Source organism: Salvelinus alpinus, chromosome 17 (assembly GCF_045679555.1).
Source record: "Salvelinus alpinus chromosome 17, SLU_Salpinus.1, whole genome shotgun sequence".
NCBI classification, from domain to species: domain Eukaryota; kingdom Metazoa; phylum Chordata; class Actinopteri; order Salmoniformes; family Salmonidae; genus Salvelinus; species Salvelinus alpinus.
The window spans coordinates 5,183,395-5,197,283 of NC_092102.1; the positions used below are offsets into that span (position 1 = coordinate 5,183,395).

The 13,889-nt window shown below is 41.5% G+C and overlaps 1 protein-coding gene across 1 annotated transcript in view; it reads left to right on the plus strand.

The window, feature by feature from the left end:
* ccdc186 (coiled-coil domain-containing protein 186) overlaps positions 1–13,889 on the plus strand; it is a 112,090-nt gene that overhangs the window by 46,219 nt on the left and 51,982 nt on the right. The window contains exons 5-7 of the mRNA XM_071346980.1: positions 4,020–4,232; positions 4,647–4,766; positions 11,169–11,273. Of these exons, the coding sequence (XP_071203081.1) occupies positions 4,020–4,232; positions 4,647–4,766; positions 11,169–11,273 (438 nt within the window). The remainder of the gene's footprint in view (positions 1–4,019; positions 4,233–4,646; positions 4,767–11,168; positions 11,274–13,889) is intronic.

Below are 13,889 nucleotides of genomic sequence, written 5' to 3' on the forward strand. Positions count from 1 at the left end.
ATAAAAAAGTTAGTCCTCAGGGTTTTGACTGCTATATAAGTTCTGTTATACTTACAGATATGATTCAAATCGTTTTAGAAACTTCAGAGTGTTTTCTATCCAAATCTACTAATTATATGCATATCTTATATTCTGGGGATGAGTAGCACGAAGTTGAAATTGCGCACGCTATTTTTCCCTAAGTGAAAACTCTGCACCTATCCTAGAGAAGTTAACAGGTTTTATTACATAAAAAATTTGAAAGTTACGCTATTACATTTTATTATTACAATAACCAGTGTTATTACATGAACTGTTACAGAGCGGTGTTGTATGGTGAGGCAGGCTTGAATATACAAGGAAGCCAAGAGGTTATCCTACATTGTTGTCTGATTTTCTGTATGGTAATAATGACGATGATGATGAATTTTATTTTGTAAAGTGGTTCATTGCATAAAGCATCAACATGTTCATTCACCTTTCTAGTCCCGTCGTTCCACATGAAACCAATCAAAAAGGGGAATTTTGACCACACCCGTTTGATTTGAACAAACTGTACAAACATATTTGCCGATGGTAGAAAAGGTCAGAATGTGAATATTGGACCTGAATGAGCCCTCAAATGTATTTTTGAAGTCAATTGTCTAAAAACACGTAAATTCAGATGTCATCTTCGCATATGTTTTAGTTCACCACTTATTTCCACATCATCTGAGGAGTATGTGTTTTGCCCGCCATCGGATGAGACTAAGAATATTCTTGAATACAGGGTGGGTGTCATGTTTGGCTGATAAATGTACTAAAATGTGAAAATATTTGAAATTTCAACTTTAAAATGTTACCACAAAATGGCTGCAGGTCCAACCCATTATAAACTGTTGACTTGAATGGGAATATACATTGTTTTAAATTATATTGTCAATCTTCCATAGTAAACTTAATTGAAATCATAGAAACTCAGATGGTCGAATATCAACTTGAATGGGAATGTCTATTCTATTATCTGAGTTTCTATGATTTCAATTAAGTTTACTATGGAAGATTGACAATATAATTTAAAACAATGTATATTCCCATTCAAGTTGATATTCGACCGTGTGTGGACTATTCAATTAAAATGTCAGTTGTGTTCCAGCTAATTTACGGTGGTCTGAAGGGATTTTTCTATGATTGAAATGACACACGGGGCGGCAGGGTAGCCTAGTGGTTAGAGCGTTGGACTAGTAACCGAAAGGTTGCAAGATCAAATCCCCGGGCTGACATGGTAAAAATCTGTCGTTCTGCCCCTGAACAAGGCAGTTAACCCACTGTTCCTAGTCCGTCATTGAAAATAAGAATTTGTTCTTAACTGTTAAATAAAGGTTAAATAAAGGTAAAATGTAAAACTCACCAAAAACCCACCATTTAAAGTGTATGCTGGGTCTCAACCGATGGTAAAACCGTTGAGAATGGGCTCCCTGCCTGTGCCATCAAACCCCTACAACTCATCCAGAACGCCGCAGCCCGTCTGGTGTTCAACCTTCCCAAGTTCTCTCACGTCACCCCGCTCCTCCGCTCTCTCCACTGGCTTCCAGTTGAAGCTCGCATCCGCTACAAGACCATGGTGCTTGCCTACGGAGCTGTGAGGGGAACGGCACCTCAGTACCTTCAGGCTCTGATCAGGCCCTACACCCAAACAAGGGCTCTGCGTTCATCCACCTCTGGCCTGCTCGCCTCCCTACCACTGAGGAAGTACAGTTCCCGCTCAGCCCAGTCAAAACTGTTCGCTGCTCTGGCACCCCAATGGTGGAACAAACTCCCTCACGACGCCAGGACAGCGGAGTCAATCACCACCTTCCGGAGACACCTGAAACCCCACCTCTTCAAGGAATACCTAGGATAAAGCAATCCTTCTGCCCCCCCCCCCCTTAAAAGATTTAGATGCACTATTGTAAAGTGGCTGTTCCACTGGATGTCATTAGGTGAATGCACCAATTTGTAAGTCGCTCTGGATAAGAGCGTCTGCTAAATGACTTAAATGTAAATGTAAACACAAACACCTCAGATTATTTAAAATAGTGTCTAAACTACAACATTTGCAAGGATTTTGTTTCGTGTGGAGATTGTGGTTTTTATATTAGTTGACGTTAGTTAAAAACATTTTATATTTATACATTACTTGACAACTCTCTTTTGTAAGGCATCAACTGATATCATTCTCAACGGTTTTACCTTTTTCAGTGATGAAGAAGTTACATGGTAGCGCGTGTGGTATGCAAAATGGGTAAACTTTGAGAACCTCTATCGCCTGAATGTTTTTGCAGTCAGGTCCAAAAGGTATCTTCCTGACCACTTCTACCTTGGGTAAACGTGTATGGAAATGTTTTCTTCAAGTCAAAGGGGTGCAGTGAAAAAGGCGATTAATTTCCTATATAGTGGGTTCCAGAATTATTGGATCCCTTGATATAGATGAGCAACAAATACTCGAAAAATAAATAATACTTTTCTGAGCTATATTGTATGCAAAAAATATATAATTTTATACTAAGACAATTGCTCAGAGAAAGATATTTTGTTCAAGTAATACATTTTTCTCCTCGAAAGATAGGGGTCAAACTTATTGGAACCCCTTTTCAATACTCCAGAACCCTTTCCTTGTGAGGATAATGACACTGAGCCTTTTTCTAAAATGTTTTATGAGATTGGAGAACACATTTGGAGGGATCTTGGACCTTTCCTCGATACAGAATATTTTCAGATCCTTGAAGTCCTTCATCTACGTTTATGGACTGCCCTCTTCTATTCAAACCACAGGTTTTCAATGGGGCCATTGAATTTTTTTTTATTTTGTGGTCAATTAACCATTTCTTTGTGGATTTTGATGTATGCTTTTGGTTATTGTCATGCTAGAAGATCCACTTGCAGCCAAGTTTCAGCCTGCTGTCAGAGGCGACCAGGTTTTTGGCTAAAATGGTCTGGCTGTGACTGTCTGATAGCTTTGGAAGGATAACACATTCCATTTCACTGTTCGCTGAACAATATAAGGTCGTTTTGGGGAAGTTTATTCGCTTTTTCACGCCATCTAAATATTACTCCATATCTCAAGATGACGCCTACATTCTACCCTCACTAAATCTCTAGAAGTCTCTTAAACAATTTCTGCCATACAGACATGAACACTACTGCAATATACCACCTCTCTCTTGGTCTGTCTTTCTTTCTTTCTCTCTCTTTCTATTTCTCTTTCACTCTTTCTCACCTTCCCTCGCACATAGTTTCCCTTGTGTTTGTGTTGATGGAGATGTCAATTGAGGGAGGATGAGCAAGGTAACGTTTTGCCAATGTTGTCTGACAGATCGAGGGGAAAGCGTTCTCATGAGAAATGAACACACCTGTGTGAGAACACCCAACTGTCCTCGGGCCAGCTGGCATTTTTAACCCTGACCAATGACTGATGATCTTCCTGACTGGCAGATTACAAGCTGACCTATCAATGCACTGCCCTACCATTTGTATGGCTCTAGTTTAGATCTCACACATACTCATTGTGGATTTTTGTATTGAAACCTCAACCAAACTGCCACATTCAATTGCAGCACTATCCACTTACAACATGCAACCAGGGAGACCGTCACTACGCCCCCAGATATAATACAAGAGTTTTAATTAAGCATGAAGGAGTGTGTACTTGAGCATGCATAATTTCTGTCTATTTTTCTGCATGTCTGTGTGTAAACTTGCATAATGCATGCACCTGTGTTTCTGTGTAGATCAGTGAATGTGTGTCTGCATGTTTGTCTGTTCATGTCGGTCTTTTTCTGTCAACATAACTGCATACTAACCTGTGGTGGCTGGTGGCACTTTACATCGGAGGACAGGCTCATAGTAGGACTAATGGCTGGAACGAAATTAATGGAACATGTGTTTGATACCATTCAATCGATTCCATTCCATCCACCATTACTATGAGCCGTCTCACCAGCCTATACTGATGATGTAATCAATGTAATACATAATGATATAATCAATGTAACAGCTACTAATTCATGTGTCCCGTCCAGGCTGGGAAGAAGTGTGAGGAGGCGCGTCTGGAGAAGGAGGCCATGGTGATGAAGTATGTTCGCGGGGAGAAGGAGGCTCTGGACCTGCGCAGGGACAAGGAGGGGCTGGAAAGGAGGCTGAGGGAGGCCACCAAGGAGGTGGACCGCCAGGCCCTCAGGGGAAACCAGTTGGCTCAGGAGAAAGGTCGGCTGCAGCAGCTCCACGACGTCAAGGTAACGCAGGGTTAATGTTTAAGCGTCAAAGTTCCACATGTTCATCTGCTAAGGTGGCGCTGGCGCAATATTAGATGTACTTTCTGACACCGCTGCTTTATTTGCACTGGCTAATCTATTTTCCCATGAAGCTTTCATATTTATTGTAAGTTATTGGAAAGGGTCTGCTCGAAGGCTTTTGATGATGATGAACATGATGGTGGTGGAATGTTTTTCTTTGTCCCTGCTGCGTTTGGCACCATCACAACTTTTTCCTTTTACTGAAACTTTACTGCTGACCATAACAGTGGACTAATGCACAAAATACTGCAATATTTTTTTTGGAGTAAAGTGATCCTTTAACATGAATTACAAATGAAATGGCATACCGTGCCTGTTACATCCTAATGGAATCCCATCTCTTGTTGTCCTCAGGAGGGAGAGGTGAGCAGGCTGAATCGGGAGGTGGAGAACTTCAAGGAGGGGATCAACTCTCACCTAATCAAGGTCAAATGGGCCCAGAACAAGCTGAATAGTGAGACCGACGCCCATAAGGTAAGACCAACTGCATTTTTTACACTGTTGAATAGTAAGGCGACAGCCACAAAGAATGAACATGGATGAAATCCTATATGCGTTCTTCAATTGTCTATTTTTGTCTGATGGAAGTGGCAGAAGAATAATAGTCTACACTATTATACGCCCAAATACAGTATGATTGTGTGTGACTTAGTTTATGATTTTCAAGGTCATTATCTGAATTTGCACTATTTGTATAATGGAGATTTAAAAACAAATTTAAGATTTTAATCAAATCAAATTGTATTTGTCACATACACGTGTTTAGCAGTTGTTATTGCGGTTGTAGCGAAATGCTTGTGTTTCTAGCTCTAACAGTGGAGTAATATCTAATAGTAATACCAATCAATTTCACAACAATACACACAAATCTAAAGTAAAGGAATGAAATTAAGAACATATAAATATTTGGGCAAGCAATGTCAGAGCGGCATAGACTAAGATACAGTAGAATAGTATAGAATACAGTATATATATATACAGTGGGGAGAACAAGTATTTGATACACTGTCGATTTTGCAGGTTTTCCTACTTACAAAGCATGTAGAGGTCTGTAATTTTTATCATAGGTACACTTCAACTATGAGAGACGGAATCTAAAACAAAAATCCAGAAAATCACATTGTATGATTTTTAAGTAATTAATTTGCATTTTATTGCATGACATAAGTATTTGATACATCAGAAAAGCAGAACTTAATATTTGGTACAGAAACCTTTGTTTGCAATTACAGAGATCATACGTTTCCTGTAGTTCTTGACTAGGTTTGCACACACTGCAGCAGGGATTTTGGCCCACTCCTCCCTACAGATCTTCTCCAGATCCTTCAGGTTTTGGGGCTGTCGCTGGGCAATACGGACTTTCAGCTCCCTCCAAAGATTTTCTATTGGGTTCAGGTCTGGAGACTGGCTAGGCCACTCCAGGACCTTGAGATGCTTCTTACGGAGCCACTCCTTAGTTGCCATGGCTGTGTGCTTCGTGTCGTTGTCATGCTGGAAGACCCAGCCACGACCCATCTTCAATGCTCTTACTGAGGGAAGGAGGTTGTTGGCCAAGATCTCGCGATACATGGCCCCATCCATCCTCCCCTCAATACGGTGCAGTCGTCCTGTCCCCTTTGCAGAAAAGCATCCCCAAAGAATGATGTTTCCACCTCCATGCTTCACGGTTGGGATGGTGTTCTTGGGGTTGTACTCATACTTCTTCTTCCTCCAAACACGGCGAGTGGAGTTAGACCAAAAAGCTCTATTTTTGTCTCGTCAGACCACATGACCTTCTCCCATTCCTCCTCTGGATCATCCAGATGGTCATTGGCAAACTTCAGACGGGCCTGGACATGCACTGGCTTAAGCAGGGGGACCTTGCGTGCGCTGCAGGATTTTAATCCATGACGGCGTAGTGTGTTACTAATGGTTTTCTTTGAGACTGTGGTCCCAGCTCTCTTCAGGTCATTGACCAGGTCCTGCCGTGTAGTTCTGGGCTGATCCCTCACCTTCCTCATGATCATTGATGCCCCACGAGGTGAAATCTTGCATGGAGCCCCAGACCGAGGGTGATTGACCGTCATCTTGAACTTCTTCCATTTTCTAATAATTGCGCCAACAGTTGTTTCCTTCTCACCAAGCTGCTTGCCTATTGTCCCGTAGCCCATCCCAGCCTTGTGCAGGTCTACAATTTTATCCCTGATGTCCTTACACAGCTCTCTGGTCTTGGCCATTGTGGAGAGGTTGGAATCTGTTTGATTGAGTGTGTGGACAGGTGTCTTTTATACAGGTAACGAGTTCAAACAGGTGCAGTTAATACAGGTAATGAGTGGAGAACAGGAGGGCTTCTTAAAGAAAAACTAACAGGTCTGTGAGAGCCGGAATTCTTACTGGTTGGTAGGTGATCAAATACTTATGTCATGCAATAAAATGCAAATTAATTATTTAAAAATCATACAATGTGATTTTCTGGATTTTTGTTTTAGATTCCGTCTCTCACAGTTGAAGTGTACCTATGATAAAAAATTACAGACCTCTACATGCTTTGTAAGTAGGAAAACCTGCAAAATCGGCAGTGTATCAAATACTTGTTCTCCCCACTGTATACACTGCTCAAAAAAAATAAAGGGAACACTTAAACAACACAATGTAACTCCAAGTCAATCACACTTCTGTGAAATCAAACTGTCCACTTAGGAAGCAACACTGATTGACAATAAATTTCACATGCTGTTGTGCAAATGGAATAGACAACAGGTGGAAATTATAGGCAATTAGCAAGACACCCCCAATAAAGGAGTGGTTCTGCAGGTGGTGACCACAGACCACTTTACAGTTCCTATGCTTCCTGGCTGATGTTTTGGTCACTTTTGAATGCTGGTGGTGCTTTCACTCTAGTGGTAGCATGAGACGGAGTCTACAACCCACACAAGTGGCTCAGGTAGTGCAGCTCATCCAGGATGGCACATCAATCCGAGCTGTGGCAAGAAGGTTTGCTGTGTCTGTCAGCGTAGTGTCCAGAGCATGGAGGCGCTACCAGGAGACAGGCCAGTACATCAGGAGACGTGGAGGAGGCCGTAGGAGGGCAACAACCCAGCAGCAGGACCGCTACCTCCGCCTTTGTGCAAGAAGGAGCAGGAGGAGCACTGCCAGAGCCCTGCAAAATGATCTCCAGCAGGCCACAAATGTGCATGTGTCTCCTCAAACGGTCAGAAACAGACTCCATGAGGGTGGTATGAGGGCCCGACGTCCACAGGTGGGGGTTGTGCTTACAGCCCAACACCGTGCAGGACGTTTGGCATTTGCCAGAGAACACCAAGATTGGCAAATTCGCCCCTGGCGCCCTGTGCTCTTCACAGAAGAAAAGCAGGTTCACACTGAGCACATGTGACAGACGTGACAGAGTCTGGAGACGCCGTGGAGAACGTTCTGCTGCCTGCAACATCCTCCAGTATGACCGGTTTGGCGGTGGGTCAGTCATGGTGTGGGGTGGCATTTCTTTGGGGGGCCGCACAGCCCTCCATGGGCTCGCCAGAGGTAGCCTGACTGCCATTAGGTACCGAGATGAGATCCTCAGACCCCTTGTGAGACCATATGCTGGTGCGGTTGGCCCTGGGTTCCTCCAAATGCAAGACCTCATGTGGCTGGAGTGTGTCAGCAGTTCCTGCAAGAGGAAGGCATTGATGCTATGGACTGGCCCGCCCGTTCCCCAGACCTGAATCCAATTGAGCACATCTGGGACATCACGTCTCGCTCCATCCACCAACGCCACGTTGCACCACAGACTGTCCAGGAGTTGGCGGATGCTTTAGTCCAGGTCTGGGAGGAGATCCCTCAGGAGACCATCCGCCACCTCATCAGGAGCATGCCCAGGCGTTGTAGGGAGGTCATACAGGCACATGGAGGCCGCACACACTACTGAGCCTCATTTTGACTTGTTTTAAGGACATTACATTTTTTTATTTTTTTTATTTATTTTACCTTTATTTTACTAGGCAAGTCAGTTAAGAACAAATTCTTATTTTCAATGACGGCCTAGGAACAGTGGGTTAACTGCCTGTTCAGTGGCAGAACGACAGATTTGTACCTTGTCAGCTCGGGGATTTGAACTTGCAACCTTTCGGTTACTAGTCCAACGCTCTAACCACTAGGCTACCCTGCCGCCCCAACGTACATCAACGTTGGATCAGCCTGTAGTGTGGTTTTCCACTTTAATTTTGAGTGTGACTCCAAATCCAGACCTCCATTGATCATTTTTGTGTGATTTTGTTGTCAGCACATTCAACTATGTAAAGAGAAAAGTATTTAATAAGAATATTTCATTCATTCAGATCTAGGATGTGTTATTTTAGTGTTCCCTTTATTTTTTTGAGCAGTGTATAAAAAAAGCTCAGTTTACAACTGCGCCATGTTCAGAAATGCCTCCAAAATATCTGGAGAAATTGCAGAGAGCCACATCAAATAACAGAAATACTCATCATAAACTTTGATGAAAGATACATGTTTTACATAGAATTAAAGATACACTTGTTCTTAATGCAACCGCTGTGTCAGATTTCAAAAAAACTTTACGGAAAAAGCAAACCATGCAATAATCTGAGACGGCGCTCATAATGAAAAGAAAACTCTCCGCCATGTTGGAGTCAACAGAAATCAGAAATTACAATATAAACATTCCCTTACCTTTGATGATCTTCATCAGAATGCACTCCCAGGAGTCCTAGTTCCACAATAAATTGTTGTTTTGTTCGGTAATGTCCATTATTTATGTCCAAGTAGCTACTTTTGTTACACATATCCAAACGCTCGTGCAGGTCCAGGCGAACGTCGGACGAAAACTTAAAAAAGTTATATTACAGGTCGAATAAACTTGTCAAACTAAGTATAGAATCAATCTTTAGGATGTTGTTATCATAAATATTCAATAACGTTCCAACCGGAAAATTCCTTTGTGACTGTGGAAGTAATGGAACGCAAATCGATATCATGTGGAATGCGCGTGACCAGGACCTGGCTCTCTGCCAGACCACTGACTCAAACAGTTCCCATCCGGCTCAACATCACAGTAGAAGCGTCATTCAATGTTCTACAGACTGTTGACATCTAGTGGAAGCCGTAGGAAGTGCAAACAGATCCATATCCCAATGGGATTTCAATAGGCGATGACTTGAAAATCGACCAACCTCAAATCCAACCAGGAAGTGGGATATCTTTCTCAGGTTTGTTCCTGCCATATGAGTTCTGTTATACTCACAGACATCATTCAAACAGTTTTAGAAACTTCAGAGTGTTTTATATCCAATAATAATAATAATATGCATATATTAGCATCTGGGACAGAGTAGGAGGCAGTTCACTCTGGGCACGCTATTCATCCAAAGTGAAAATGCTGCCCCCTATCCCTAAAAAGTTTTTGAAATACAAATGGTATAGAGAGAAATAGTCCTATTATTCCTATAATAACTACAACCTAAAACCTCTTACCTGGGAATATTGAAGACTCATGTTAAAATGAACCACCAGCTTTCATATGTTCTCATGTTCTGAGCAAGGAACTTAAACATTAGCTTTCTTACATGGCACATATTGCACTTTTACTTTCTTCTCCGACACTTTGTTTTTGCATTATTTAAACCAAATTGAACATGTTTCATTATTTATTTGAGGCTACATTGATTTTATTGATGTATTATATTAAGTTAAAATAACTGGTCATTCAGTATTGTTGTAATTGTCATTATTACAATTTTTTTTTTAAAGATTGGCCGATTAATCGGTATCGGCTTTTTTTGGTCCTCCAATAATCGGTATCGGCGTTGAAAAATCATAATCGGTCGACCTCTATACTAGGCTACATTGTTTATTTTCTGTGCTGTAGCCTATCATGATAAGTCTATTTCAATATAAAAAAAACTCTATCACCAAATGTGTATATTTTCAAATACAATTGTATTTATCAATTAAAAACCTCTCAGATGTAATGGCCAAATGTAGATTTCCGTGTAATTACATAATTCTGACATGTATATAACTTGGTATATTTGGAAAGATTATGAGGACATTATCAGAAGATCAGTAGGAGTTACGTAGTTCAGAATACACAAGATCAAGCACACACAAAATATATTTTATTTTCAGAGTCATCTTTTTGTTTGCAAGCCATAAGTAAATGATTGATGCCCAGAGCTGGAAACACATGAGATGGCTTTCACAACATGTGAACAATATCAGAAAAAGAATGGGATTGATAGACCTAACAACTAGAAATGGGCAGATGTTTTAGTAAGTGGTGTCAGGTGTGGTCACGGGACGTTACCAAGTCTCCTTAAACCTCTCCAAAGTGGCGTATGTCTTATTAGATAATTCCAGTGCTATTACATATTTGCAATTCCTAAATGCTATTTGTTATAAAAACAAAATGCATACAACACCAACCTCTCTCAAACATTGTGGTGGTGTCGGGGGACATACAGGGGATATCCAAGTGTTTTCATCATATTTTTAATGCGCAAAGATATAGTCACTCGGTGGACATTCGCTGTTGCCATTAACTCATATATTATCAGATAACATTGGCAATAGCCTAGGTTTGGTAGAAACAAATATTTTCATTAATTTCATACCCCCATGTAGCTATAGCTCAAACACAGACCAAATCAAAGCTTACCTTGTAAAATGTTTGCTGTTTGGTGAAAACGTTGTGTAAAATAAACATTTTGACTTTGGTGCTGGTGATCAATAACTTTAGGTCACAGGCAGACAAATAAGACATCCTCATGATCTGTGGAGACCCGTCTTTTGGTGTGAATCAACGAAAATGTATGACATTGTTCACAAAATGCTTGTCCGTGATTGCGAAAAACTGTAACATTCACTGGCTTCTTCTCACCACAGGAGACTAAAGTTAAGCTACGAGAGACCACGGCCAAACTCACCCAGGCCAAGGAGGAGACGGAGCAGATCCGCAAGAACTGCCAGGACATGATCCGCACATATCAGGTGTGCGTCTGTGTGTTTTCAAAGATGGCAAACCTGTGTTGATGAGCTTTATTAGAAATCCAAGAAAGTATCATGTGACTTATATTCTGAAATCAGGCTTCTGTCCACTAGGGGCCAGTAGAGGGCTGTGTCCTTTCATTTGCCATCTGGTGCTGTATTATGTATCAAGCAACATGCAATAGGAGTGCAGATTTCTGCCTTTTAGAGCACAATGAATAAGATTACATGGCCATGGGGGGGACCTGATCCTAGATCAGCAATCTACTCTGAGACACTTAATACAGATGGCCCAAAATCTTTGCTTTGGAATTGATTATGTTTATTCAGTGTTTTACATTAGCGCCGGCTGTCGGCAAATCGGCCAGTTACAGACGGCTACATTTTCCACTTCATAGTAACTTAAAAGTTAATTTAAAAGTTTCAATTCGCCAGTCCGTTTTGTTCTGAACAGAATTATATATTGTTTTGTTCTATTCCACTGCTCCGACCAGCAAAGGTCTGAACTGGTTCGAACCCCCAAAAAGTACCGGTTTACATCATTCCTTTCTGTTCCTTTTTAAACCTCTGAAATATATATATTTTTTTTATGATTTAGGCTAACATTAAAAAATTAAGTGCGGATAAAGTAGCTTGCTGTGGAGCGGGTAAGCCATTTAATCTCTATAGGAAATTCATTAAGAGAAAATGTTATTTTCCCGTAACAGCGTGGTATAAGCATAATGAAAGACAAACACTGTGCTGCCAGTCACAGTGTAGGGTGCGAGAAATTTTAAGGGTGAGGAGACAGCGAGAGAGGATGGAGGAAGCTTGCTTTGAAGCGCTGGGCATCTTGTTAAGACATGCACTATCTGAATTTGGCCCACAGAATTATACCTACAGATGAGCGGCTTCTATGGAGGAAAGTTTAATGTCTTTGAACTTCCGAGTTGGTTTAACGTTGGACCAGAGCAAACTTTAGCTAGCTTGCTAACAAGCTTGTATGTGCAGAGCGCCACTACAATTAAAAACACGTCTTACCTTTTTGTTGTTAAAAAATCCAATGTGAAATGTGATGACCTTTAACTAGCATTTAAAAAAGTATATTCTTCTTTAATTAAACCTCTCCCTAATTTCGGAATTACGCTTGTAACGTCGTCAGTAGGCTACAATAACTTATGCAAAGATTTCCAGCTGGCATGCATACGTTGGAATTATGCCGCGTTCATGTGCGAGTCGGAACTCTAAAATCTCCGACATGCTAACTGGTTGTAGTTACAGTGCCTTGCAAAAGTATTCATCCTCCTTTCCTATTTTGTTGCGTTACAGCCTGGATTTTTAAATTTATTTTTATTTTTATTTCATGTAATGGACATAAACAAAATAGTCCAAATTGGTGAAGTGAAATGAAAAAAAATTGAAAATAAAAAAACAGAAAAGTGGTGCGTGCATATGTATTCACTCCCTTTGCTATGAAGCCCCTAAATAAGATCTGGTGCAACCAATTACCTTCAGAAGTCACATAATTAGATTGCACACAGGTGGACATTATTTAACTAAGTGTCACATGATCTGTCACATGATCTCAGTATATATACACCTGTTCTGAAAGGCCCCAGATTCTGCAACACCATTAAGCAAGGGGCATCACCAAGAAAGTGGCACCATGAAGACCAAGGAGCTCTCCAAACAGGTCAGGGACAAAGTTGTGGAGAAGTACAAATCAGGGTTGGGTTATAAAGAAATATCAGAAACTTTGAACATCCCATGGAGCACCATTTTAAATCCATTAAGAATATGGCACCACAACCAACCTGCCAAGAGAGGGCCGCCCACCAAAACTCAAGGACCAGGCAAGGAGGACATTAATCAGAGAGGCAACAAAGAGACCAAAGATAACCCTGAAGGAGCTGCAAAGCTCCACAGCGGAGATTGGAGTATCTGTCCATAGGACCACTTTAAGCCGTACACTCCACAGAGCTGGGCTTTACGGAAGAGTGGCCAGAAAAAAAGCCATTGCTTAAAGAAAAAAATAAGCAAACACGTTTGGTGTTCGCCAAAAGGCATGTGGGAAACTCAACAAAATATGGAAGATGAGACAAAAATTTAGCTTTTTGACCATCAAGGAAAACGCTATGTCTGGGGCAAACCCAACACCTCGCATCACCCCGAGAAAACCATCCCCACAGTGAAGCATGGTGGTGGTGGCAGCATCATGCTGTGAGGATGTTTTTCATCGGCAGGGACTGGGAAACTGGTCAGAACTGAAGGAATGATGGATGGCGCTAAATACAGGGAAATTCTTGGGGGAAACCTGTTTCAGGCTTCCAGAGATTTGAGACTGGGATGGAGGTTCACCTTCCAGCAGGACAATGGCCCTAAGCATACTGCTAAAGTAACACTCGAGTGGTTTAAGGGGAAACATTTAAATATCTTGGAATGGTCTAGTCAAAGCCCAGACCTCAATCCAATTGAGAATCTGTGGTATGACTTAAAGATTGCTCTACACCAGCGGAACCCATCCAACTTGAAGGAGCTGGAGCGGTTTTTCCTTGAAGAATGGGTAAAAATCCCAGTGGCTAGATGTGCCAAGCTTATAGAGACATACCCCAAGAGACTTGCAGCTGTAATTGCTTCATA